This window comes from Ambystoma mexicanum, chromosome 1q (assembly GCF_040938575.1).
Source record: "Ambystoma mexicanum isolate Mex_15411 chromosome 1q, UKY_AmexF1_1, whole genome shotgun sequence".
Classification (NCBI taxonomy): domain Eukaryota; kingdom Metazoa; phylum Chordata; class Amphibia; order Caudata; family Ambystomatidae; genus Ambystoma; species Ambystoma mexicanum.
This window is the reverse complement of record NC_090922.1, coordinates 1,012,776,021-1,012,803,330: the sequence shown is the minus strand read 5'-3', so window position 1 is coordinate 1,012,803,330 and position 27,310 is coordinate 1,012,776,021. Positions and strand designations below refer to the sequence as shown.

General features: G+C 43.7%; 1 protein-coding gene across 3 annotated transcripts in view; it reads right to left on the bottom strand.

Annotated features, from left to right (window-relative positions):
* Nucleotides 1-27,310, bottom strand: part of LOC138540387 (putative ferric-chelate reductase 1) — a 552,853-nt gene that overhangs the window by 355,832 nt on the left and 169,711 nt on the right. For all 3 annotated transcript variants that reach the window (XM_069641681.1, XM_069641682.1, XM_069641683.1), the window contains exon 6: nucleotides 8,785-8,973. In XM_069641681.1, the coding sequence (XP_069497782.1) occupies nucleotides 8,785-8,973 (189 nt within the window). The remainder of the gene's footprint in view (nucleotides 1-8,784; nucleotides 8,974-27,310) is intronic.

Below are 27,310 nucleotides of genomic sequence, written 5' to 3'. Positions count from 1 at the left end.
GTAGAGTCCTGCCTACAATCATCCGTGCTTACCATGGGTGATATAGACCTAATATTCCCGGTGATCCTGCCAGCAGACATATGGAAACAAATAAGGAAGGTAGATGACACAACGGTCTTTGGCGCCACATGGGCAGACTTGATAATAGAAGACAGGAATAAAGCGGTTGGAGGGACACCAGGAGCGAACCTGATGGCATTACCAGCACATATAGTGCAGAAGTTAAAAGAAATTGTCCCAGAGAAAAGAATTCAATGGGACAAATTGACTGCATGCATACAAGGCAAGGATGAGTTGGCTACAGATTATTTTAATAGATTTGAAGAAGTATTCACAGACTTCAGTGGGCAGGATGTGGGCTCGGAAGCCGGAAAGAGGTTATTTGTTGACAAATATGTGAGGGGGTTAAAACTTCCAATTCAGGATCTAATAATTACATCAGAGAGCGCATGGCAAGCAAAAACGTTGGGCGAAGTATTACATATGGGCAAATATTATGAGCACAGTGTGACTGCGGGAAAAGAAAAAAAGAGAGGGATAGGGTAAATCTGAAAACACTGGTATTAATGCAGCAAGGACATAATAGAGGGTGAGGGAACGCACAAGGAAGGAGTAATTCGAATATGCATGGGGGAACAGTGGGACCGAATCAGTGTGCGTATTGTAAGGAGGAAGGACATTGGCGAGCGCAATGTCCGTATCTACAGAATAGAAATGGGTCTGGTCAGAGGAGACAGCATAGAGGACACCCAGGAGCGAATGGACCAAATAGGAATAGTATGCAGCAGCATCACAATAACGGAGGTAATTAAAACCAAGGCCAAAACCAAAATGCCCCAAACCAGATTCAGGGACAGCAAAATCAACAATATGCAAACCAGGGTGGGGGAAATAGAGGAAAGAGTGGGAAGGTTTTTTCGATACACAGCCAAACACGTATTACAGTAATAGTAATGATTACACGTATTACAGTAATAGTAATGATTACACATCGGACGATGTGTCATTTACCCAATAGGACAGGGGTCGGAACCAGTGTCTATTCCCGTGAATCAGAGAGGACCCTACGTAGAAATGAGAGTCGGGAATGAGGAGCACCGCTTTCTTGTTGATACAGGAGCACAGAAGTGTTCAATAGACCACCACTTGGTTCCGGATATACCACTGTCAGGGCAAAAGAATGTTTCCGTAGGGTTCGCAGGTACACCAGTCATAACCCAGTGTCCCAACCAGTCCCAGTAACTATAGGACCATTCACTGAACATTATCCTTTCCTTTTAACAAAAAATTGTGGGGAGAATTTGTTGGGATTAAATTTGTTGAAAAAACTAGGTTCCGTTATACATTGCACGGCGGGCGGAGTGTTTCTAACGATTTGGCCACACAATGCCCCTGTGTCAGAATTCATGTCTGAAGCCTTACCAGGGGAACTAAGTAAAGTACCAACCTGTATATGGGCAATGCATGACAATGATGTAGGATGTTTAAAGATAGAGCCAGTAAAGATCATCTTGAAAGAAGGTGTTACCCTACCGCGAATACCCCAATACAGAATTTCGGCGGAAGGTGAGAAAGGATTGAAGAGTATTGTTACAGATTTGGTGAAATTAGGGGTAATCAAGGAAATTACAGGCAGTACATGCAACAGCCCGATTCTTCTGGTTTATAAAAAAGGAGGCAATGAGGTACCATACCGTTTTATAATTTATTTACGCACATTGAATATGGTAGTAGATCCACAATTTCCTCTAATGCCATATGTCACTACAATATTGACAATGATACCTGTTTCAGCAGAATATTTTAGTGTAGTGGATTTGAAAAACACGTTCTTCAGTATTCCAGTGGACAAGGACAGCAGATATTTGTTCGTGTTCACATTAGGAGGACGATCATTTAAATTTACGCGGATTCCGCAAGGTTACACGGAAAGTCCAAGTATTTACAGTAGAGCATTAAAAGAGCAGCTAGACATGCTGGAATTACCCGTGGGTTGTGTACTCTTGCAATACATAGACAATCTATTGCTAGCTGCAGACACAGAGGAGATTTGTAAAGAAAGCCCTGTATTACTACTGTCACACCTAGCGGCACATGGCCATAAAGCTAGTTTGAAGAAATTTCAATATAATTGAAAGGAGGTGGCCTATTTGGGCTACCTACATTCGAAAGGAGGGAGAAGACCAACGCCAGAACGCATAGAAAGTATTTCTTGTATGCCTATTCCAAAGACAAAAAAGGAGTCAGAGCCATAATAGGCATGGCTTCATATTGCTGTCAATGGATTGGTAATTTTGGTTAATTGTGAAGCCGTTGATGAATTTAACTAGGAAGGATGCGGTTATGCCTTTGCATTGGGATGAGGAATGTCAGAAAGCATTTGATGGATTGAAAACTGCATTATGCTCGGCTCCAGTTTTGGGTACGCCAAATTATGAGAACATTTTTAGACTATTTGTGTGTGAAAGTGAAGGATGTGCATTGGCGGTTTTGACACAGGAACAAGGTGGAAGAAATAGGCCGTGCGGCTATTTTTCTTCTGCGCTGGACCCTGTAGCGTGCGCACTACCACGATGTTTGCGATCTGTCACGGCGGCTGCTGCGTCAGTGAAACAAACGGAAGGGATGGTATTGGGGCACACTTTAATTTTGATGATGCCACATGCCATAGACGTTCTATTAAATAGGACATAGACGCAACACCTCACCTCTGCTAGATTGACAAGATATGAGATTATCTTGTTCGCGCCCCATATCCAAATTATATGGTGTAGCGCTTTGAATCCTGCAGAATTAATGCCACCAACCATAAAAGAAATTGGGATCGGATGAATCACGCCCCCCCCCACGATTGCTTAATGGTCACTGAGGAAGAAACCAAGGGGAGAGTTGATTTAAGTGATATCCCACAGAAAGAGCCAGATGGAGAGTTATTTTGTGATGGCTCATGTTTTAAATTACCAGATGGCACAACAACTGCTGCATATGCTATCACTACCCTAGAGAGCATTGTAGAAAGCAAAAGAATTACCTATAATTCAGCACAAGCCGCAGAAATAATAGCATTAACCAGAGCCTGCGAGATTTCTGAAAATTTGAATGTGAATATGTATATACTGATAGTCAGTATGCTTTTGGAGTGGTTCATAACTTTGGTCGACTCTGGGCTGAGAGAGGGTTTTTGACATCACATGGCGCCAGAATTCAACATGTCCCTTTGATTGTACGATTGCTGTCTGCACTCACGTTTCCAAAGCGCCTAGCAATAGTGAAATGCGAGGCACATAAAAAAGTAATATGCAAAGTAGGAGTGGGAAACGCATTTGCAGACAGAATTGCAAAACAAACTGCCACTGATTTGAATACCAAAATGATGACGGTTCAGACGGAGGAAGTACCCTGCATGATAGAAAATGGAGTTGCCACTGTCAAAGAAATGCAGGCCGAAGCTACGGCCGATGAAATACAGGGGTGGGCAGAGGGATCTGCTGAGTTGGATCTGGAGGGTTGTTGGGTGGACAAGGGAACTAGAAACCGGATGTTGCCAAATTCGTACGTGACTGCAATGGTCACAATGGCCCAGAGCCCTACGCACATCTGTGCAAAGATGATAATACAGCACCTTTCTACAGTTTGGCAGAATGTAAACATAAAAAAGAATGCCGAGAGGTTGGTGCAGAACTGTATCACGTGTTTGCAGCACAATGTAGGGAAGGGAACAGTGACTCCAACAGGCAGTTTTGGCCCGCCCTCTGCCATTTGACGTGATCCATTTTGATTTCATAGAGATGGAGAGGTGCCAAAACTTAAAATACGTCTTGGTGGTGATCTGTGCATTCAGTAAGTGGGTGGAGGCATATCCCTTGGAGGACTGCACAGCAATGAGCACAGCAAAAGTAATGTTGAAGGAGTACTTTTCCAGATTTGGCTTGCCCCGTGTCCTATGGTCTGATAATGGACCACATTTCATGGGTGCAGTGGTATTACAGATATGTGCTGGTCTTCAGATTGATAAGAGATTCCATAGTTCAAGGCATCCGAGTTCTGCCGGTGTTGTGGAGAGGCACAACACGATTCTTAAATCAAAGATTAGCAAGATTTGTGCGGGAAGCAAGTTGAGTTGGGTGGATGCATTACCAATAGCACTATTATGCATGCGTACGACTGTACATGCTAAAACTGGGCTCTCCCCGTACAAGATTGTGATGGGGAGGCCGGCAAATGTATGGTGCGCACCACAGCCAAAACGACTTAGTGAGGTAGAACATCCTGTGCTTAGTACTTATTGTGGCCTTTTAATGCAGAAATTGCGTTTGATTCATCAGCAGGTGCAGGAGGCGTTACCAGTGAGATACACCGGTCCGGGGCACGTGCTGGAGCCAGGCGACTGGGTGCTGCTAAACATTTTTGAAAGAAAGTCATCATTAGCACCCAGGTGGCGCGGGCCCTATCAAGTACTCTTGGCGACACAGACGGCAATACGGGTGGATGGAAGGAAGTCGTGGATCCATGCCACCCATGCCAAGAAGATTCCAACTGCACTGAAAGACTTGCCTGACACTGATGACCGGAAAGAGACAGCGGTCCCACAAACGAAAGAAACTTGCCAGTAAGCATCCACCTAATCTGCCAAAATGAGAAGTGAAACTCGAAACAAAGCCTGAGACGATTGCCAAAGAGGGGGAAGGGCAAAGAGTGCCCCAACGTTGCTCAGAAGAATCGACATCACTGCTGGCCAACACGAAATCTGCCATGCAAATACCAGCAGAAACAAATCGTGTACCCCTTTGGTGCCCACCTGCACGCCAAAGAACGGATCTGCATCATTGGCGCGGCGCACACCAGCACCTGCAGTAGCGCCACAGGATGACTTTGAGCCTGAATCTGGAAGTGCACCGGCACTGGTCACGGATCACACGATACCAGGAGTGAGGCGATACAACTTGCGGCCTCGAAAGACAAAGTGATCCGCAGTTCTTTTTGGTGTTTATGTCAACCTCTGGTTCAGCTCATGGACAGAGAAGGAACTAGAGGTCTAAAGGAGAGAAGCGTGAGAATTGTGCAAGTCAGACAATTCAAGACTCGCAGCTCCTCGGTGCGATCATAAAAGTACATGTGTCAGGAACCAGAGCGGACAAGCTGGGCGCACATGATACTAAGGCAATAAGATAACTGATCAAAGGTCCTCTGAGCAGTATAAGAAAGGGCAAGTGATCTTGCCTAAAAACGAATAAACGAATCCAGGCTAGAAAGGACAGGCAGAACTGAACTGTGACAATTCCGTTGAACTTATTGACATCAGAACAAGCGCGACAAAGAGAGATATCCACAACAAACTGTGATAAGAAAGAACAAGGACGACGAGAAACATGCCGGGACCGGTTCCAGCCTCCTCCTGCACCACCACCGCTGAGAATGAGTCAATTATAAAGACTGTAAGCTTAAGAAAAACGCATGGTTAAACAAATTGTATGCTGGTACTGACAATAATAATGTGCTTTATGAGCGTGATAGCACCAATATCGACAGCCCTAATATTATGGTGGGTGGAAACAATACACCCATTAGAAATGTTTTTACCAATAATTAATATATCCACTACTGAAAGCCCGGTTCAGGTGATGACTTATAACCTGCCCCCAATGGAAGAAAGACAAAGGGAAGGTTTTGGAAATAATACTTTGCTATTGATCAAGAACATGACACATGCAATTCTGAAGAAAACAAATTGCTGGGCATGTGCCCATTTACCACAGCATGCTGGGAAAGGAATAGGGTGGTATGTGCAGCCACTACCATTAAGTTCAGCATGTAGTGCATCTTTAGGTGCAATGTTCTATGGGAAATGGAATGAGAGTAATACGGGTCAATTAGACAGAACCAACATGAATGAGTTTGAGGAGATAATAATGAACCCTGTGGGTTGTTCCATTTTCCATAAAGCACAAGTAATAGCCCCAGAGCCCACGAGGAAAAATACACGAAAGACAACACGACAAAATAGACGAGATAGATTGTCCCCACCAGAAAAAACATCTGTAATGACGTTTCGTGTAAGAATAGAAGGGGACAAAGATACAATTCCCCCATCCTACACGGTAAATTATAGCCCAAGAACTGTCCCTTTTTGTCTAAAAAAGAAAGGCTCTTTTTCAGTCGGAACATATACTGGTTGCATGAATACAGTGGTATTAAAATGGGAAATAGAACCAGTATATGTAGGTGATCCAGTTTATTTTATATGTGAAGAGAAAGCATATCCTTGGTTGCCCAGAAACTGGGGAGGTACATGTTACCTAAGGCTACTGTTCCCAGGAGTATTCCTCTTAGAAACAGCAGCCATGGCCAGATTATCCAGAACCAGAGTCAAAAGGACTGACAAGGGTGTTTTAATAGCAACTGATTTAGCAAAATCATTCATTCCATTCTTAGGGCAGATAGTGAACTCCTATAATATAAGGCAACTGTCCAGAATCCTAAAAAATACAATAAACACAACAAAGGATATACTATTTAACATGACGTTGGAAAAAAGAGGAATCAGGTTAATGACGCTGCAAAATAGAATGGCTCTCGATGTGATCCTGGTTGATCGTGGGGGAATTTGCAAAATAGTGGGATCAGCGTGTTGCGTTTATGTCGATGACTATCCCCCCACGATCTTTGAAGCAATAAAGAAAATGCACGTCCTAAGCTCTGAACTCCCTACTGAAGAAGGGAGCTGGGGAATAGGATCTTGATTTTGGGGAATACTACGTTCTTGGGGATGGAAGTTGATCTCAATATTAGTAGTGGTGTTTGGAATATTCCTAACGTACTGTTGTTGTATACATTGTCTACCCATAGTTTGCGCTGAGGTAACTGAGGGATGTACGGAAGGATGTATGCACATGATGACAAAGAAAAAACCACCTCATGGTCGAACTGACCCAGACCCAAATGAGATGAGAGCAGTAAAAGAGTTGATGGCAATAGATATTGATGAATACGATGAGGTTTACGATAGCATGCAAAATTCAGACTCATCATCACTAGAGGAGGTTTCAATAAATAGATGAGATGTTTGGCATACGGCCAAAGGAGGGTTTGTCAGTCTAGAAAAATGGATACCTCTACTTTGTGACCGCAAACGTATTTTGGTGGCCGTGGGCCAACCGTCTCATGCACGATATGACAGAATATAGGTTTTCGAGTTTGCCAATGAACGGCCATTTTGATGTAACAAGAATCGCCATTTTGTTTTCTAACCATTGCTCTTTGCTTTCTATTCCTATTGCTTTGCAGTATATTTTCTGCTTACACTGCTTGACTGTAGAACATTGTTGTCTGTACGTAAAAAGGACAAGGCCGCAGGGCCGAGAGGATAACAAGAGTTCGCTGAAACACAAACATAGGCAGCGCCAGGAAGAATGCCCGGCTCCCTCCCGAATGTAGCCTTGAAGCAGAGCTGCAGGGCATTTAATCATTTCGCAGCTGCCAGCCAGTCTCGTTATATTGTAGAATATGTTGGAATAATACAGCTAAAGGCTTGAATTATGCTTTTCTTACGGCCCCCCTTTGCTGAGCCCGCTAGAGAATGTCGGCTCCCAGGACACGAATAGCACCTAATAGATAGCAAGGTCTGGAATGCAACTCTTCCCCCCCCCCCCCGTATGTAGCTCGCTTCCAAGAACAGAAGCGCTGTGTTCTATTCAACAACTGAAAGATGCCTTCGCTCTCACAAATTCCAAATTGTTACTAGAATAGATGTTTGAAGGTGTCATAGTTGTCGGAGATGTCCATCATCACACCAAGTTCAAAGAAACCCAATAAAAGGGGGGTGTTAAACATGTCATAGCTGATTGTTTGATATGCATTTTGTATATATGTAACTGATGTACGTAATTCACTCTTTTGCGTCCCTCGAGGTCTAGAGATGCACGTCGTGGGGCATGAGACAGAGTTGGCCAACTGAAACTTTTGTTTTGCAATAAACCCTAGGTTTGGGAATACAACCTTGTGTCTGGCGTATCTATCATGTGTGGGGACTCGCCTTGTTTCCATAGATGTCAGGGTCCCCTAGGGGCCCCTTTCACTCCCTATCCCAAATCTCATTCCCACCTGGCAATCCTTTCCCGGAGGCTCACCACCACACTAAAGCCCATGGGTTGGGAATCTCAAGGCCCACCCCCACTTTGAGGCCCATCCTGCTGCTGAAGCTCAAAGCCCACTCCATGACCCATTCCTGCACGTCACTAGCAGTGACATACTGAGTTATTTTAGATACCGTTCCATCCAACTATTCCCATTGAAATTCCTTTCCAGTACATTGCTATTTTGGTTAATCACAAAAAAGGTTAATTTCTTCACTTGCATTTTTTTTATTGTAAAAGATAACATACCCTCAACAATTAAAGGCAATTACAAGTCACACTGGATTTCATTGCTTGTGGTGGTGTGCTTTATAGGGGACATATCTGCTCAGTGACTTAATACCCTTATAGTGTGCAGAGGATGGTACACTTTTCTATGTATTATTGTCAGGGAATGAAAGACATCCACAAAGATGTTTTAGAAGAGCACATGTGTTTCAAGGCATAAGAAGAAATGGTTGCAAGAAAGCCACATTGCATAGCAAGTGGATTGTGTTATTCAGTAGCAAGGTAGCATAGCAGGTCAGCAGGATTTCATGCTCATGCATTTTTTGTCTAGCACACCTGAAAGCTAATTTTCCCATTTTGTTTCTTGAATATACTGAGCATACCGCTCACTGACATTTTTAAGGATATGCTTATACATACTCACCATGATTTTATCATCAGAAAAACCAATTGCAACATAGCCATCAGAAGCACCACTCATTTCAAGTGTGTATCCACCTCTGCTCAATTGCGCCACCGACATGAAGAAACAGGATGCATCTGCTGGGCTGCATCCGGTGGAATTACTCAAGCAGAACTTCTCTGTGCCACAGGTATCATTGGAGATCTGCGACTAAGAATTTAGAAAAAGTTGTGATAAGCAATTCGAGAACATTCTCTCAAGGCATTCATCCGTAAAAGAGGGAGGATGTACAAATGAGTTGCGCTTTTGGCCTTTCACAGACATCTCTCACAAAGCAGAGTGACACTATCTATGAAAGTAACTAGAGTGGCACAACACCTACTAGTAAACAACTGGCACGGCACAAGAAAACTGGCATGCGTAGCACGAGGATGGGCTTATGTCGTACTTACGTTTTGGAAGATGTAATAACATGGCTGTATGCAATATGGAGCAGCACACATGGCAAAACGAGGGCGTGGTTGTTGCTGTCAAACTAAAGTGGTACGCATCCCATTTTTCTCCTGTAGCTCAACAGTGTTGTCAGCAAAATAAGGTTGGAAAAACGATGAACACAAGTATGGAACTGCATCCCCTCCCACAGGGAGCCTTTGTACATGTTCAAATTAAATTCATACAGATGCAAAAATGGATTAGGAATGAATATGTACGTTCTTGTGGACATTTTTGTCAGTCTGGGTAGTTCCACCGCTGCAGGAAGGCTGACAAAAAGCCTGTGAGCAAACACTATACATTTTACAGGACATGACATGGAACTTTGCTTACTGAGGATGGTGTGGGCAGTAGAGCTTTTCCTTACTCTAATGCTGAACAGAGACAGTTGAGCAACACAATTGGATATTGAAAAAATAAGTTGGCTACCAAAACCAATCTTAAATGGTCTCATGAGCATTCAAAGCATGATTCACAAGAAAAAACGTCTAGGTCCACATGAGATACTCGCGGGTAGCCCAGTGTGCCTTCCTGCATATCCACCCTTCGCATTAACAGAAATTAATGTTTACTCAAGTGATGACTTAATACTAGTCCATTGCAACACACTTATGGCATGCATTAGGAGGTCTAGCAACTCACAGTTACTGGAAGCACTGCCAAAAGAACCAGAAATGGTGCTATTCACTGACTGCCCAGAGACTGGATCTAATTCAAGGTACGTCAGCAAAAGAGGACCCTAGCTCCACGCTATTAAGATCTCCGACTTGATTTTGCAAACAAGTAACAAGGCTGTCAAGTGCCAAGGACTACACACATGGATTCACACCACCCACTGTAATAAAGTACAAACCCCTAAAGATGCAGCGCCTCTTACTAAATGACTAGTGGTCTGTTTGCATTGTTAGTCATATAGTACGGGGATGATTAACAAGTAAAACAATGCAGGTCAATGTTTTCAAACAAAAAGGTGCAAAGAATCACCTTAGGAGACATTGAATACCACAAATCGTTACCACAGTGGACGCAGAGCATTGGCCATGGTGGCACAAACAAGGGGTTGTTGTGTGGAAAGGAGAACCCCGGGGCACTGCCTCATGGATCTGTGGAGTACATTATTTAGGTTTGTGTCCGGGTGCAACAGAACGTACTGTGTATTAAGTTCCACAAGAATTCTAGGTTATCCACAACTAGGTATCCGACGAACAACATCAGGCGATGCTGTCTAACTTATCAGAGTCATCCTTGCATACAATCCCTACTACTACTTCCCTTCGTAATGCTTTGTGTATAAAGGAGATCAAATGGCCTGGACCCTCTCAAGAGCGATGTGATGTTATATTGTACTAATGCTTTATATCTTACAAGAGGTAGACGATGCCATAGATTGATCAAATGGCACGCAAGTGTTAATATAAACAGTGCATGATGTAACCATCCGTGTATGCTCGGTTAATGGAATTGAGTTTACAAAACCTGGCCGCATGTGTTAGGCTGATTAAGAGGCACCTTGTTTCCCAACACACTTAATGCACACCGATGTTAAAAAGTATATTCTAATCACTCCATAATTTGATGGGATAAACGCTCCCACTTTCTGATAAGACTTGCATACTATTCTAATACTCGCTTGTCTCATACTTTGAATCTAACATTTCCGGGGTCTTACTACAGTCCAACAACTATGGTGTGGAACACTGACCAAAGAAGATGGCATAGGGCATGGATGGACCATATTCAATGCATCTGTAGGAATAGTTAATGTTTTCCCTACTCATGTCAGAATTTCAGATCACTTCTAATTTCCCCAATTGTTCAAGGGGCACTGCTATTCATCTAGCGGAACAGAGCTTTATTTACATCTGTGAGCTAGCTCTGTTGTAGTTTGGACTGTCTATACAGGCCAGCTTCAGTATGAAACATTAGGGGCCTCATTACGAGGCTTGCGCTGACTGAATTAAGGGGCCGGTACGGGACCGGCCCCCTTCATTCCGTCAGGGCTGATTACGAGCTTCACATCGTGGGACCCGGATCGGACGCCTGGTAAAACCAGGTGTCCTTTCCGGGTCCCGCGAGGGGAAGAGGGAGGTAACAACGGGACACTTGTAATGTGCCCGTTGTAATGTGCCCGTTGTTACCTCCATCCCCATTGAGCCCTATGGGGGCTCGAATGGGAATGGTATCTGCAAGGAGGAATTACCGGGTCCTCCAATGTTGGAATGACCCTGTTATTCCTCATTGCAGGAACCCGGTAAAGGAGCCATTAGCTCCATAGCTACCTCCATACTCGTAATGAGGCCCTAGGTCTATTGGAAAAGGCAACATGGGGAATGATTATTGCTCTGAAAGTACTCTTTAGGTGAGTTAAAACTCAGAATGCTCACAATACTCATTTCAAGTGCGTGGCCAGTTTGTGGACTGTGAGCCCCTGCTGAACAAATATTGGCAAAGCCCTAGGCAAGAGTTCTTTGGCATTGGGTCATTCAGCATGACGTCTGGGAAATAAAGACTCCTGAAGGATCAATTTGGTTTGTCATACGTGCCCCAGCAATAACACTGAATGTCTGTTTGGGAGAAGGAAACCAATGGAAACATTGGCCAATGGAACTCCCCCAGCTGCAATGCGTGAATAAACGTATCGCCCATCAGATAGTAACAGTTGGATGGTAAAGCTTGTTCGGAAGGAGTAGTTAAAGGTTTTTCCATAGATGGAAAGAAAGTGCATATGGGTAAATGGTACCATTACATACAACATCCATTTTACAATAAAAATTAGAATGAAAGAATACCAAGTTTATTTTGATAAGCAACGAGTCAAACACAAACAAGTGAAATTATATCATCCCATTTAACTTGCCCAACATGCTGCTGAAGGCATTTCAAAATATATGTTTGCCGTTCTCACTATGAGATCTCCATTTTTTATAGGAGCTCAAACATGCAACTTCTGTTACGGTGTGAATGAAAGTCTGATACTGCAGGTAAGGGAAGTGAACTTATTTACTAAGTTCCAGTGAGAAGGTATATACATCAGGTAAGTCCACGGGTAAGTAAGTAGGAAGGTAAACAGGAGACATCCAGCTGTCTCCACTCTCACATGCTTCTTCACTCCAACTGACATTCATGAAACTTGCAGGGGTACTCACACCACAAGATTCCACCAGGCATTCTCTCAAGCAAGCATACATGCAGGACCAAGGCAGGGAACACAAGACAACACCTTCCACGCAGCTAGAGTGATACCCGGTCTTTCACAGCAAGAGCAGTACGCCAGCCTGAATATTCCTGTGGGTTTGTTCTCTTAACAATAATGCTTATTTCACTGGCGGTGCTGTATTGTTGATGCAATAAGCACCGCCACCAACACAATTCAATAAATGTTCATACACAGCCTGAAAGCCTAGAAATGAACATGTTTTAATATTTTTTTTAAAAAATCTCTAAGCAGTGAAGATCAATGAAGATTAAATTCACCACATCATGTGTATGGAAAGTCTGCTAATAAAAATCATAAACGATATACACAGTCAAGGCCAGTAAAACAAAATGTCTATCCCTGTTGACCGGGTAATGGATAGAAGAACTAATCCTCTAAAATATAAAAAATTAAGATATGAATTTTGAATGTAATGTATTTTGAAGGATGATTTTGCAGGATGAGTGTGCATGAATCACAACAGTGGAGGTTATTATGAAAGCAGAACGTACATACGAACAAAGGTGTTAGATGGGGAGCCATGATTGTTGGCACAGGGAAGAGAAAGGACCACAAGGCATTGCTATGAGAAAGCAGATGCACAGGAACAGGAGATGGAACTACTTTGACCAAATATTTGTACATGGTCATGAGAACTACTCTCACATATAATAAACTTTGTTATTAAGTGCAATGTAAAACATTAAAAAATGGTCTGCATTATTTGCCCGGGAGTTCATGCTTTCCTGATGGGGATGCCCCGTTTCCTTACATTGCAATGAAAATAAACAGTTACCTGTTGCAAACCCAAAAGAGCAGAGTTTAGTTGTTCACTTCAACTCTAGTGGCAAAAGAGGTCTACATTGTTAAATATGGATTCTAACATGGGCTATGCCCTAGATCAGTTATGTATGAAGTTGTGTTCTGTTGCTGAATTAGATTTTCCCCAGGTGAATAATCTTACAAATGGGAAATTGTTTAAAAAGACGGATAGAAATTGAGGATTATCCATTGTGCATTGATCAATTAATGCGGATAAGGCCAATGGTATAGACATTCTATTTGTTGCTGTGGAATCATTCAACACTCTGGTTTTAAGATAAATATTAACAAACTGTGAGGTAAGACATTTTGTAGAGGCAAATTGTTTGATTATTGATCATTGCTCACCTGTTATTTATTGTGTAAAGACCTGGCAATACCAAAAAATCTCAGGGTCAAGCACTGTCCAGATATTTTGTTCACAGTGGGCGACACGGGATAGTGAATTTTTGAAAGTTTATGGTACCATTTTTTTCCTTTGGGTAGTGAATAATGTTGACAAATTGTGAAAGGAGAAATAGCACTGAAGCATGTTGCTTGATTGTTGATCACTGATTGAGACTGGTCTAAAAATCTCATGCAACAATTAATTATTCTGAAATTAACCACTCATGGTCTAGATTGTTCCATAATGACCAGTGGGTGACCCAGGATAAGCAATCATGAATATAATAAAATAGAGGCTGGGGGAGAAGGTAGGAGTAGATATTTGTGAAGATCAGGGTCCATTAAACCAGTCATTACAGAGGCTGTACAACTAACTAATAATCAAGATGTGACTTCTACTTCTCAACCTTTTAGCTGGTCTCTTTATTCACCTCAAGTTGGTTGAAAACAGATTTGTAAAAAGAGAGAATAAAGTGTTGGCTTGCATTAGACCCGCCTCAGCTACATACCTAGATGACCCTTACTGGTAGCGCATCTCTGGTCAATGAGATAAGAGGATTGCTGTTAAAGCGCTCAAAATGTTCTTGAAACTGGAATCTGTCTATTACGAATACAAAACAAATTGGACCAGCATGTCAATGAATTAGGCCAGCATGTACTGTTGCAATCTACAGATAACTCAGCCTTCCAAGATGACCCAAGCACCAGCGACTTCAAAGACAATTTAACATTAAAAACTGTGAAGACTAGCACAGTTACTGCTCTAGAGGAGATTGTGATGGTTAGCACATGTACTTCACTTAGAAGATTGGTGAAGCTTAGACAGACTGAAGGGTGGGGAATGTGCTGCACCTAGACAGTTCTGGGAGCAGACTCTTAGGCAGCACCTTATAATGTTAACCTGTCTATTGAGATCAAAGATGAATACATGTAAGCTATCCTTTGCACTTAGACAATCTACAAGTTAGCCATTGTAACACATGATATATGCAATCATCCTTGATACTGCACTGGAGGATGCATGAAGGGAACCTATTATGGAACATAGAAGATATAGAGTAAGACTGTCCTGTCTATGGTTCTAGACAATCATATGATCTAGATCTTATGGCATCCTTTCTACCACATCTAGGAGACAGTACAAGATAGCCGGTCCATTTGCACTTAGAGGACATTGAGGGTAGTCCGTCTATAGTGTCTAGAAGAGCATATGAGGGTAGCTTGTCTCTACACAGATGATCAGAGCACACAGTAGGTTCAAAGAAAAGCTTCTTCTGATCTGAAGGTACGTATACACACACCACTTTGGTGGACATGTGCCACATGCATGGCTATCCATCCACACAATCTAGAATTCAGCTACGACTATGACAAATTTGGTGTAGCTGGACATGTAATGGCCTCACCCCTTACACCAGACTTGCCTCAACACCTCTGCCATTAGAACACAGCAACTACCTATGACAATTTTTGTTCTAGCTGGTCACATATCGAGTCTCTTGCACTAACTCTTTCGAGACCTCCCTCAGTGCCCATCGACATGCTTAATGGAGCCTAGTCAGCCCACCCAATTCCTACCTTTTGCCAAATGCACACACACATTATAAGACTAGGCATGCTACCACAAAGAGCTTTGAAGCCATACAAATGGGGAACCGCGTATATAAATGACAATTACTGCTATGTCATGTTGGTGGAAAACAGACTAGTAAAAAGGGAGATATGTTTCAAGAATTGGATCACAGGACGTCAGCTGAATTATCTGAAATTCAAACCAGTTACCAGAGTGGAAAAGAATAATTGTAGGAGTTCCTGGATAGGAGCAAGACTTCAATGTGATGAAAACAGGGTCTACTTGAGGCAATATAAGATGAATTTAACACATGGAATTAACCTAAGTAATACATAGATCAGATGTTTCACTGTTAAGGATGTCCACAGTCCGTATCTGCAACTTTTGACAACTTAAAGAGTAAAATAATTGGTCAGACCATTCTCAATATAGCAATACATTGGTGTGAATCTCAAAATGAACAGCAGCAAAGGTAATTAAGAAATAAACTAATTGTTAAAGCAGATATTTGGAGGCTGTGTGATCAACTACAGCAATATTTCAATGCAATTAAGAAACAATAACCCAGATTGCACTTGGATACCCTCAGGGACAAGCACAACGAGATAAGAAAAGGGTGACTACCCAGGAATTGTTCAAAGGTGACATTGATAAAGAAATTGTAAAAAGCAACAGAGGAGATTTCTTATACAATGCTACAAGCAAGACAAATGAGTATAGGAGGTAGTTGGCTGCCAATCTGTAAACCAAATACTCCTTACAAAATGAGTGACAAGGCACAAAATTAGAGGCCGCTGGGGCCAAGGAATCTAGATCTAGTCAGTCCTTTCTTTTTTAATCTAGGGGAGTGGGTGGGACTAGTGCAACACAAACAGGATCTTATTGAAATGCATAATCATGCAAGGCCAGGACAGGAAATTAAGAACACAAATTGAGTTCTAAAAGATTGAGGGTAGCATGCAGCAATACGATTTTCCTATACCAAGCATAAACAGATGGGTAGGAAGAGACGATTTCCCTATTGGGCACAGGGGAATACCAAGACCTATAGGTGACCAGAGAAGGGGAGTGGTCCATTTAGCATCTCAGGAGTGGCAAGGAGGGCACATGACAGAACTCCTCACCATAGAATCAGTGAATAAATGTACCCAGTTGAGTTGAGGGGGAAAAAGGTTACACACATAATCCAACAGAGAACGTTTAGCCCACCAGGCTAACCTCGGTAGCAAAGAAATAAAACCCATCAAATGCTTTTTTAAATTCCCATTCCTAAACAAGGGACAATGAGGGAACCTCAAGATGTCTAGGTAGATAGGGCAGATATAGGAGGAAGAACACCATTTTATGCAACTCCACCAGAAGAGATTCTGTGAGCGGGGAGTTTAATTAGTGGTTCGGAGTCTGAGGGAAATAGAATCCAAGTGAGAATACACAAAAAAAGGAAACCACAACCATGCTTTGTGAATGGTCCATTGAAACAGATTAAACCAATAAAATGTTTTAGAACACCTTATAAAATGTCAAATGTTTGAGAACTTTTGGAATTGAACGATGACATACTTTGAACTGAAAAACAACAATAGTACTGAATACATAAAATGGATCCTCCACTTCCCTAGAGTTTTCTAGTATCTTTGATGGACTGGTCGACCAAAGTGGTTCTCTTACAATGCAACAATTTTAAAGTATTTTCAAGACATATGAAACCTGCAGAAATCCTTAAAGGTAGTAATGTGCTCCGAGCATAATTCTCAGAGATTTTGCTAAAGAACACACGCATGCATTTGCCCAGATCTCTCATAAAAGTGATGGTCAAATCTAAACTACTTTCTTCTACCCTCTTCTGAAATTCATTGTTTCTCTGTCCAAATTTTGAGGATACTAAACCGCCATAATGGAGAATCTATGAAGTACAAAATTCCACAGTTCAATCATGCAAAGAAAATAACCCCAAACAGACATCTGCATCAGCCACCAGGCAAAGATTTCTCCTCTATTTGACTTTGAGACGGGGGTCAAACAACTACTCCATTGCGGTTAAGGATACTAACAGACAGAAAATAACCTCTGTTCAAAGTCAGTAGAACAGTTCTCCATTCTCTAACTAATACATTCAGGTCTCTCTAATGTGCTGATGCTAGTCCTACTACTGTAACAGAACGTTTCTACAGGCCAGACGACTGACCTGAACTAAGAGGGACTCTTATACATATATAATATGTGCACTGCATAATCTCCGTCTGTGGGGGACAGTGTTACAGTTGGAAGTATTTGTATGATTAGATGTGGATCATAGATCCTGGTCTATAAAAACTGAAATGCACAATGAGCACTGGAGCCAGCACTCTTAAATTGACTAGTACACATTTAGGATTTAATCTCTGTCACTATACACTCGCCAGCCACACCTTAGATGCTATCTTTGGAACATCTTCAACCTATCCCTTGGCATATCCCCTATTCCCGACTTTACCTTGAAATCATTCCATGTGCATGATGTTGTTTTAGGACCATGGGTAGTTTTGACCTCTCAAATCTACGCCTTTCACCCACCTTTCCTCTGATCCAATCTCAGTCCCATCCTTCAATAACTGGCTTATTGAAGCCTTTGACTCCATTATCCGTGAGAACATTCACTAATAACAGGAAAGGGAACTCAGCCAGTCAGTTCTCTCGACAGCTTAAGTTAATGAGATATTCAAATCGGTCTCTGGAATGTGCTTGAAGACCCATCAACAACAACAAAAATGTGCCTACACAATTCAGTTTAAGCTTTACTCGGCCAAAGTGTACAAAACCGAATAGCTGAGTGATTGCAGACTTTGGCAGACCAAGAGTCTTTCTACAGCTTCCATTGCATTCCCAGCTTCCAGAGACTTTTCAAATACTCACTCCAGCCGCGGAGCGGCCGCAGAGTGATCAGCTGAATGATTGCAGACTTCGGCAGACTGCGGCAGGCTGTTGAAGGGCTGTGCACGAGATATTGTCAGAAGCCACTACAAGCAATTATTCGATCACATTGTCTGCGCGTGATGGAGGACTCTTCACAGACTATCATGCACACAGAGGCGAACATCCAGTTAATCACCCGGTCCTGGAGCATGTGCAGGTATGGCGCCCTTCCCTCCCCTTTTCCCCTCTGATGTGGATGCAGAAACGCTTCCCCCCCCCCTCACCTTTCCCTTCCCTCCCTTGTTCTCCTTACTCCCTCACCCCCGTTCTTCTCCCTGCTCTCCCCGCCCTACCTACCGCCTGTCCTTCTGCGCGGACCGAGGCGGAATCTTCTCGCCGCGTCCTACGGCCGCCGAAGGAATCGAGTGTCTGCAAATCTAATCTGAAGAGGCGGGGTGAGAAACTTTCGGCCCCCAAGCGGGTACCAAAGCAAACTGCTCCCTCGGGAATGCCCAACCATTCTCCGGACTTCCCAACGAAGATGGCAAAGGCTGACACCTAACCCGCTGGTATGCGGCGAAGCCCTTATCGTCGATATCTCTCCCCCCACACCCAGACTGGCGCCTGTGGGCCATGTGAAACTGATTCAAGCTGAAGTTTCACCGCCGCCCCCCTCCACCCTGGCTGGGCCTCAGCACACATCCGTGTCACATCTGGAGGCGGGGCACTCGGCCGTTTGTATCAGAGGGGTCAATGTCGGACGATGCGTATAGCATCGAAGGAAAGACGCACTTCAATCAACCCATGCTGTCTCACACCGTCCCGTGTGTCCCTGCGGCTGCTAACTGCCAGGGACACACGCACCAAGCCACAAACCCTGTTGAAGGTGCGAATTACACCTTTGACCAAACAGCGATTATCCATCATGCTTCAACTAAAATAAGGTGCACCATTGAAGTCCATAAGATGCCTGCGCGGGATGATTTGACAAGCCCAACAGTGGCATGGAACACCCCAGTCTGTGTTCAAAAAGCCCACAACACTGAAACTACCGCAGGCTCACCTAAGCTGAAGTCAACCCCCACCCCCCCGTTTTTTGCTGTAGCACACGGCTATGATTCTCATGAGCCTCATGGGGGGGTAGAGTCCTCTCCAGAGCCTGGTAGTTCCAAGAGGCCCGACTCCTGTAAATTGGTTGAGCACACGGCGCTTGGAGAGTCTGAACCCACCGAGTGGCAAGACGCAACCATGACTAAGAAAAAAGAAAAAAAAAAAAAAAAAAAAAAAAAAAGGACCCCAAACCGAGGGTCAGTTCAAACTGGCATCTACTACGCACACTAAAACTCACCGATACAACATCAGCAAGATGAGAAGAAGACCGACCGTAAGACCAGAGGTACCCCCCCGCCCAAGTAAAAAAGAAAAGAAGAAAATGGAGACTCGGCTGAATTCCCAGCATGAACTCTCAGATAGTGAAATCCTGGCAAGCTTCTCGCAACTTGAGACAGCTGGTACATCCCTAAAAGGTATTACAGGGGATTCCAGTACTGCCCCTCGGGTCTCAGAATCTCACGTCCCCACGATGTTGGCAGTAAGCACGCCGGTACTTAGATGGCATTGTACCGACAAATCCGCAATAACAGCCGGAACCGACCACCGGCTGACCGGAAGGTCCTTTAATCCGGCTGTACACACTACAAATGCGGAAGTTGAAACTATCAACGGCAAGGTACTGCGACAAAATCAACAACAAATTCAAATCCCCGTTGTGAAATCTCCAAAACAACACCTATCAGCCTGTAGGTCACAGAACTAGAGGGCCTGGAGTCCAAAGGGATTGGGTCAGTTAGTGACACCAGCCTCCCCGCTGAAGACAAGAAAATCTGCAACGTCACCTGGGCCTAAGTGTAAAAGTCCTGCCCAGGTTAAAGACAGAAGTTTAAAAAAAAAAACCTGCGTTGACACACCCCTATTCCTATGCAGATTGAGCAAAATCTAACATCCATCATCGCAAGACTCACCTAAAAAAAGTAGACTTACTGAACATTAGATTCACGGTAACAATAGCGCTGGCACCTTTCAGTAAGCTCTATGAGAGTATTAACGACACTCTGCGCGATCAGACGTCAATCATAGCCTTGATGCAGTCCAAGTTAAATTATCTGGAAGACTACATTGTTGGGACCGAGGGCACCCTGGCAGCTAGGATAGACCAATCCCTCAGACTGACAGCCTCCAAATCTTCACAGCAAGCTTCAATTTCACACAAAGCTGGCGTAGAAGACGGCAATAGACTGCCACAACATACCCAAACAAATCAGGAAGCATTGTCCTCTGTCAATCCTGAGCCATCTAGAACAGAAGCCCAACAAAGCAGGAGTGGTGCCGCCCTAATGTCTGGGCTACTGCCTGACCCTCTAGACGCTATAATCGCAATAATAGAAGAAGAGGAGAACAAACAGTCTGACAAGCTCAGTGAAGTAATGGCAGGCACCCAAAAGAAAGTGTCCAACCCTTTCTCCTACAAGAAGTCAACAGGATGCACGAGGTCGATCAACAAAGGTCGAGACCAAAATCCTAAGGTCTTCTCTTACGGCATATTCAACCAGCAAAAGTCGATTGTACACTTCAACGCCAAGAAAGACCATAACACGACAGCTCCGATACGTAGTCTACAAGTCCCGAAGAGACAGACTAAAGCTGTAACCAGAAAGGGGGTACCACCGTTGAAGCAACAGGAGGTGGATTTTTTGCAGCAGAAACTCCCAACCCCTACGCATAACAGTCCGGGAAAGGCAACAGCGACCAACCCAGTGCTTATTGTGGAGGACCAGTCAGATTGGAGCACGCTTACAATCGACGAGAATGGTTTTGAAAGCAACACAAGGAGAACTCTGAAGAGAAAAGTAAACGAGGTGGCTGCAGAAAATCCCACCATGGAACCACCAAACAAAGACCTATTCCATGACCTGTCTTCACTATCATCGACGTCCCCAGACAAAACTCAAAAAAATCGGTCCGTTGACCCAACAAAATTAAGGTCCCCTAAGTAAACCAAAAGAAAAGTGAGTCAACGTTCAAAGCACGTGATAACATCTGGAGCAGATGTAGGCCGTTGCCGGAGCCTGCTCACCTCCGGAGACATGAGTTGAAAGTCGACGCAAAAATCACAAAGTGAACCAAGGAATCTGGTGTTGAAAATTCAGCAGCACATTCTCTACAGAATTTACGGGATAGTAACATCAAAAGCACTAGAAGGCACGAAAGTGAAAGGGACCCAAAAACAGAGCCAAAGCAAATCGTAAGCGATTGTATTTTAAGATTGAAATGTACCAACTCAAAGGTGGGCGGTGAGACTCTTAACAGAACCAACATCCTCAAAGTCCTAATTCAAATTCCAAGCTCGAGATACATTCGGAACAAGGATCTCTGGATGGTGGAACCGAGTACGTCAGGAAGAACAGATTACTCCTACATCTATCTCAATTCTAAAATCATTAAATTTCAACTATTGAAAGAAACAAAGTCTCTTGTTCTTGGGATACAAGTTATCGGAAATCACACGTTCAAACAAGTGGATTCCACGAGAAGAGGAGCCACGGAAACAAGAAGCTTTAAAAACTCAGTGACCACGACAGGCGCTCCCCTTATCCACTACATTAGCAAAACGGAACATGCTCAACCATCCGACAATGACCGAATCATGGACAAACGCAGATCTCATACTTTTGAACAAGTAGACAAAAAAGTACAGGAAAAACGATTTCATAAGGAAGGAAACCCTGAATGGCAATCGGTCCGGACCGAAAGACCTCCACGTCTACTTCAAAACGACCCAGCAGCGAGTAACCCACTAGGAACAGGGGCCAAGAAAACAGAGCCTTGGTCTTGGTCCAAGACCGATACGAAACCCCATCGAAAAAACTAGCCATGATTGGCAAATGAGGGAATCCAACAACCTCAAGACAGGAAAAACCCCAGTGGAGGAAAAACAACCCCAACCAAGTTGCTAAAATTATGATGTTGGAATACGCGGGGTTTCGCACATTTACCTAAATTAACTGATATCAACCTGGGCCATTTCGATATTCTCTGCTTACAGGAGACATGGCTGACCACCAAACCTCAACTGCACGGGTATGAAATAATCTTTACAGCCGCCACGAAAGGAGTCATAGGACGACCATCAGCCGGGCTCATAACCACAGTTCGAGCAGGATCAGGCCTAGATGTGCTCGAAGTCCTCCCCTCGCCTCATTGGATCCAGGCGTCAATTTTAAAATGGAAACATACGACCAGAGAACCCCGTCCACCCAAAGAGGGAACAATCCTCTTAATCAATGTGCACTGGAATCCCAAAATGACAACGAATGACAAATTTGCCACCGTGCTCCAGAACATGTTGGGCGAGTTGACAACAAAAACCTGGACCACAGTACAATTATTAACAGCGACTTCAACACAATGTGTAAGGTATTGGCTACCACCGGAAGCAACAGGACCTAAAGCTCTTAGTGAGGCAAAGAGGGAAACTTCTCGACGAGCTAATGACGACCAGGGATATGCATAATCTCCACTGGCTCCGTTTAAAATCAAATCTACAGATTCCATCGTGTCAAAGAGGGGATCAACAAGGGACCATAGACCATGCATTTGTCTCGAAGGACCTCCTCTCTGAGATCCACACCTTCAGGATCGAGTTGACTTTAGCGACCACAACCTCCTCATTACAGAAGGTCTGACGTCCAGGACCCAGCTCCCTATGAGCGCCATATCACTCGAGGTGTCTGATGGAGGGAAACGTGTAAAGATCTCAGAAAAAGACCTCCTCCAAATAGACGCTCAGTACACTCATCTTCAGAATGATGGCACAATCTCTGCAAAAAGGATCATGGACGAACTGAATTACACCCCTCTGCTAACTAGGTTCTTGATGTCTACTACAAAGTCAACTAAACCTCAGACCGGACACCAACACGCATACAACAGAGACCTTGTTGAAAACAAGACAACTGCACAGACGATTGAAGAAAATCTATCAAAAGTTACCATCCCCTGAAAACCGGGTACGATGGGTAACGGCCGTCTACAACTACAAGAGCTGGCTCATACATTATCTCCACAAATTATACCAGAGCGATTCCGAGCAAATGCTGACCGCTATTTGCGGAAACAAGCCGCAGGAGTTCTGGAACTTGATCAAGGGGCTATCAAGCAAGACCAATGATAACATCCAGAACAACGTGGGTGAGGTCCGTTGGATATCCCATTTTTCTGACCTATTTGCACCGATCTCGAACGCGACTTGCAACCTACTGGCTGTTAGTACGAAGCATAAAGCTAAAACATCCTGGAACATTCCATCTGACAAAGAATCAATTCTAAATAAACTTAGGAAATTGAATAACTCAAGGGCACCTGGGCCCGACGGCATTTGCTATTTGGAACTTAAGAAACATCCGGAGTTGTGGGCCAACATCATGAGTAAGATCTTCTTCAATTGCAACCTTACCTAGGATATTCCACCATCCTGGAAAAAAGCAACCATCATACCCATATTCAAGAGAGGTGCTACTGATGACCCTAACCTTTACAGACCAATTTCCCTTCTGGACGTGATGGGGAAGGTGTTTGCGTCTTTGGCATTGGATGCTTTTCAAACTTGGATTTGCTCTGCCCACCTTGCGGACCCCTTCCAGAACGGTTTTGTCAAAAACTCAGGAACTAGCACTAACATCTTGCTCCTGAGCTCCTGAAGGCAAAAGTACTGCAAGGAGGTCCTCCGATCTACGTGGCTTTCATTGACCTGGTCCAAGCCTTTGACCAGGTCAATAGACAGCGGCTCTGGGCAAAATTGGAAATCAAAGATTGCCCCGATTTCATCCTGGAACCTATAAAAGCCCTGCATCGGGATACCTCTATACGAGTGTGCCTTAGTGCAGAAGGCTGCCTGTCTGAGGAAATACAGATAGAGGAGTGAAGCAAGGGTGTCCCTTGGCACCCTCACTCTATAACTCTTATATCGCAGATTACGGGAGTCAACCAAAATGATCAGGCATTTTCCACCATCACTAGGAGGCTCTAAAATCGAGCGATTACTGTACGCAGATGACATAATTTTGATGGACTTTACCCCTATTGGCTTGCAACGTCAACTCGATAACCTGGTAGCCTACATGACAAAGAACAACTTAAGGCTAAATAATGACAAAACCAAAATACTAATCCTGGGTGATTCTGCAAAAAGTAAACAAAAATGTGCATGGTATTGTGAAGGTCATAATCTGGAAACAGTCCTAGCATTTAAGTAACTTGGAATCAAGATCAGGAATGACAATGAGGAAAAGGCCATGCAAGAAGTCCTGTGATCAAAATTGAAGAACCTCACAGCTCAATCCAAGCCGTGCACAGGAAACACGGCCGATTCTCGATCATTCCAACTTTAAGATTCTTTAAATCTAAGCTGGTCACTGCCTTGATTTACGGCATGGATGCAATGCCACTGGTTCCGAATTCTGTCTGGGCGAAATATGAAAGTAACTTCTGGCGTAGTGTTTTGGGTTTGGCGAACTCAATACCTATAGCGGTTATAAGAAGAGAACTCTGCCTATCATCCTCCTAGCAACACAAATGAGAGCAACCCCAATGCTGTATCGCAAAGTCATCAATGCCCCTGAAGCTAAAGTCTTGGATCTCATTCGTAAGGAAATCCTAGGTGGTGATAACCGGATGCTCTCTAGCAGGGAACAACTCAATCTATCCATCTTGAAAGAACTAGATGTCTCTGTGGAAACATTGATCCAAAATCCAAATAAAGTGTCAAAGAAACTGTTTGAAGCAGACTGGATCAACACCCAAGAAGTCGCCAACAGTTACTCTCTGACAGCCAACTTCCCAAGCACTCCAATGAAGCTTGACGCAGTGCGTGGTTATCTGCACACATTTCCTGATAAGGGGCTAAGCAGAACATTTCTAAGGTTTAGACTAAACCAGCTGAAAACCAATGAAATAATGGCGATTCGAAATCAAGTTCAATCGAACAACTGTTTTTGCAAACCCCTCGACAACATCAAAACCACTAAGCACCTGGTGCTTGAATGCACAGGCCTGGTGACGGAAAGACACAGTTTCCTCGCGGATCCGTTGAAGAACTACAGCAGAAAATCTATGGGCAATGTTGACCAGTGGTAACAACAAGCAATGCGTCATCGGAGTGACCTTGTTCCGGAAGGAGTTGAACCTGTAAAAGCCAAGGGGGAAGAATAATCGACTAAAGGCTTGCTAACTTTTCAATCTGCTGTAGCCCCATTTTAGCCTAGACATAAGACAAGGAAATTGGAACTCAATCTGGACATGTACCTGAGTGTATCATTCTTTTTTGTAAAAATTGTTGTAGAATTAAAGCAAAAAAAAAACAAATAGTCTGACTGTACAGACAGGATTAAAAAAACTCCTATCCCCGCTAGAGCACTCTTCAAATTACAGAATTAAATTCCCATAATCGTGCTATGAACTCTGCCCCACACGCAAATCCTCTGTGATGCTATTTCCAATAACTTTTACAATAAATACAGAGAGGAACAAGGCTATCCTATAAAATAGAAATCATCCTCTTCCTCCTTTCCCCGTTGGGCCATGCCCCTCCCTACAACTCATCTTCACTCGTCTCTTCCTTTTATCTACCAGAAAACCTTTGGGATCTCCTTACATGCTAAAGGAAAACACTTGAATGTGTGTGCTGGAAATCTTGCCCTCTTGTTCATCAACTCATTTGACACTGGCATTTTACCCTCAGAACTTATAACCTTGTTCAATAAACCTCAAGCCATACCCTGATCCCCTGCATGTTAACAACTACACACCATTCTCTAACAACTAATACCTAGCCAAACTAGCTGACTGTTGTGGCCTACTCAATTATGTTTATTCACAAAATCCTTGACCCAACTCAGACAGGTTTCAGACCCCTACAGGGAACTGAGTCTTGTAGAATCTCCATCTAGGATGACCTAAAAAAACATTGAGGTGGGCTAGCTGCCCCCATCTTTCTTAACCTCACAGCAGCTTCTCACTATCAATCATTCCATCCTCACCAAAAGACTACACACCATAGGCATTTGAGATTTAGCCCTCAACGGTACCTCTTCGGAAGACAATTGTAGCCCTACCACCCTTATAATCTGGGCCTTGCCTCTTTCACATGTTTCCTGAAAAGAGCCTCACTCAGGTCTTCCCTTTTTCATTTGTATCTCAGCCTCCTGCCAACATTAATTTTCTCCTATTGGACTATCTTGCCACAATTATGGTGATGACACTCAAATCATCTACAAAATCCCTAATGCTCCATCCTCCCACACACCTGTTCTTGCATCATGTCTCCAAGAGGGGGACTGCTGTATGACTTCCCAAATCCTCGTCCTCAACACAGGAGTTTTCTACAAAGCATGATTTCATCTTCCTTCAGCCCACACCATGACCTCTCTCGCTGGGAACCGCACTCTCCTATTCTATGTAAGCAAAAAACCTGGGCTCTCCGATGGCCTCCACCCTTTTTTGGTGGTGAAAATCTGCTTCCATCATATCCATGTCCTTCGATGCATTTGCCCCTTCCTCATCTCTGTATAGTGTCAACACATTGCTATCATCTTCTCTCACTTAGGCTATGCCAATTCTTTGCTCCTTGAAGCTTCCTCGTCTCATCTGACAAAATTACAGCACATCCAGAACAATGCAGCAAGACTGTGCCTACACATGGGACTGAGATATTAAATTGCTCCAGAATATAGCCAAAAGGATATCTCTCAATACATACCCACCAGGACCCTCAGATAATACTCTGCATCACTACTCAAAACCCGGTGATCTTCAAGAAAGCTCTGAAGACCTGTTTTTTTCCCAGCAATCTCAGCTGAGGCATAAACTTTCATGTCCAAATTGACTCCTCCCCATCTTACACTTGAGTAATACATGTAAGCACTGTTTCATGCCTACTTTGGCCACCCTCCCTAGGTCTCCTGTCCATCCCCACTGCGATTCTGCCCTCAGCACACATTGCCCGTTCACCTTTCCATCACTCTCAGCTCATCCAAATGTACACTCTTGCTTGCCCTCTATGGGCCTGCTACAGGCCCTCGCAGACACTATTCTATGAAAACCAGCCCCCCCATTCACTCAACAACTGAACC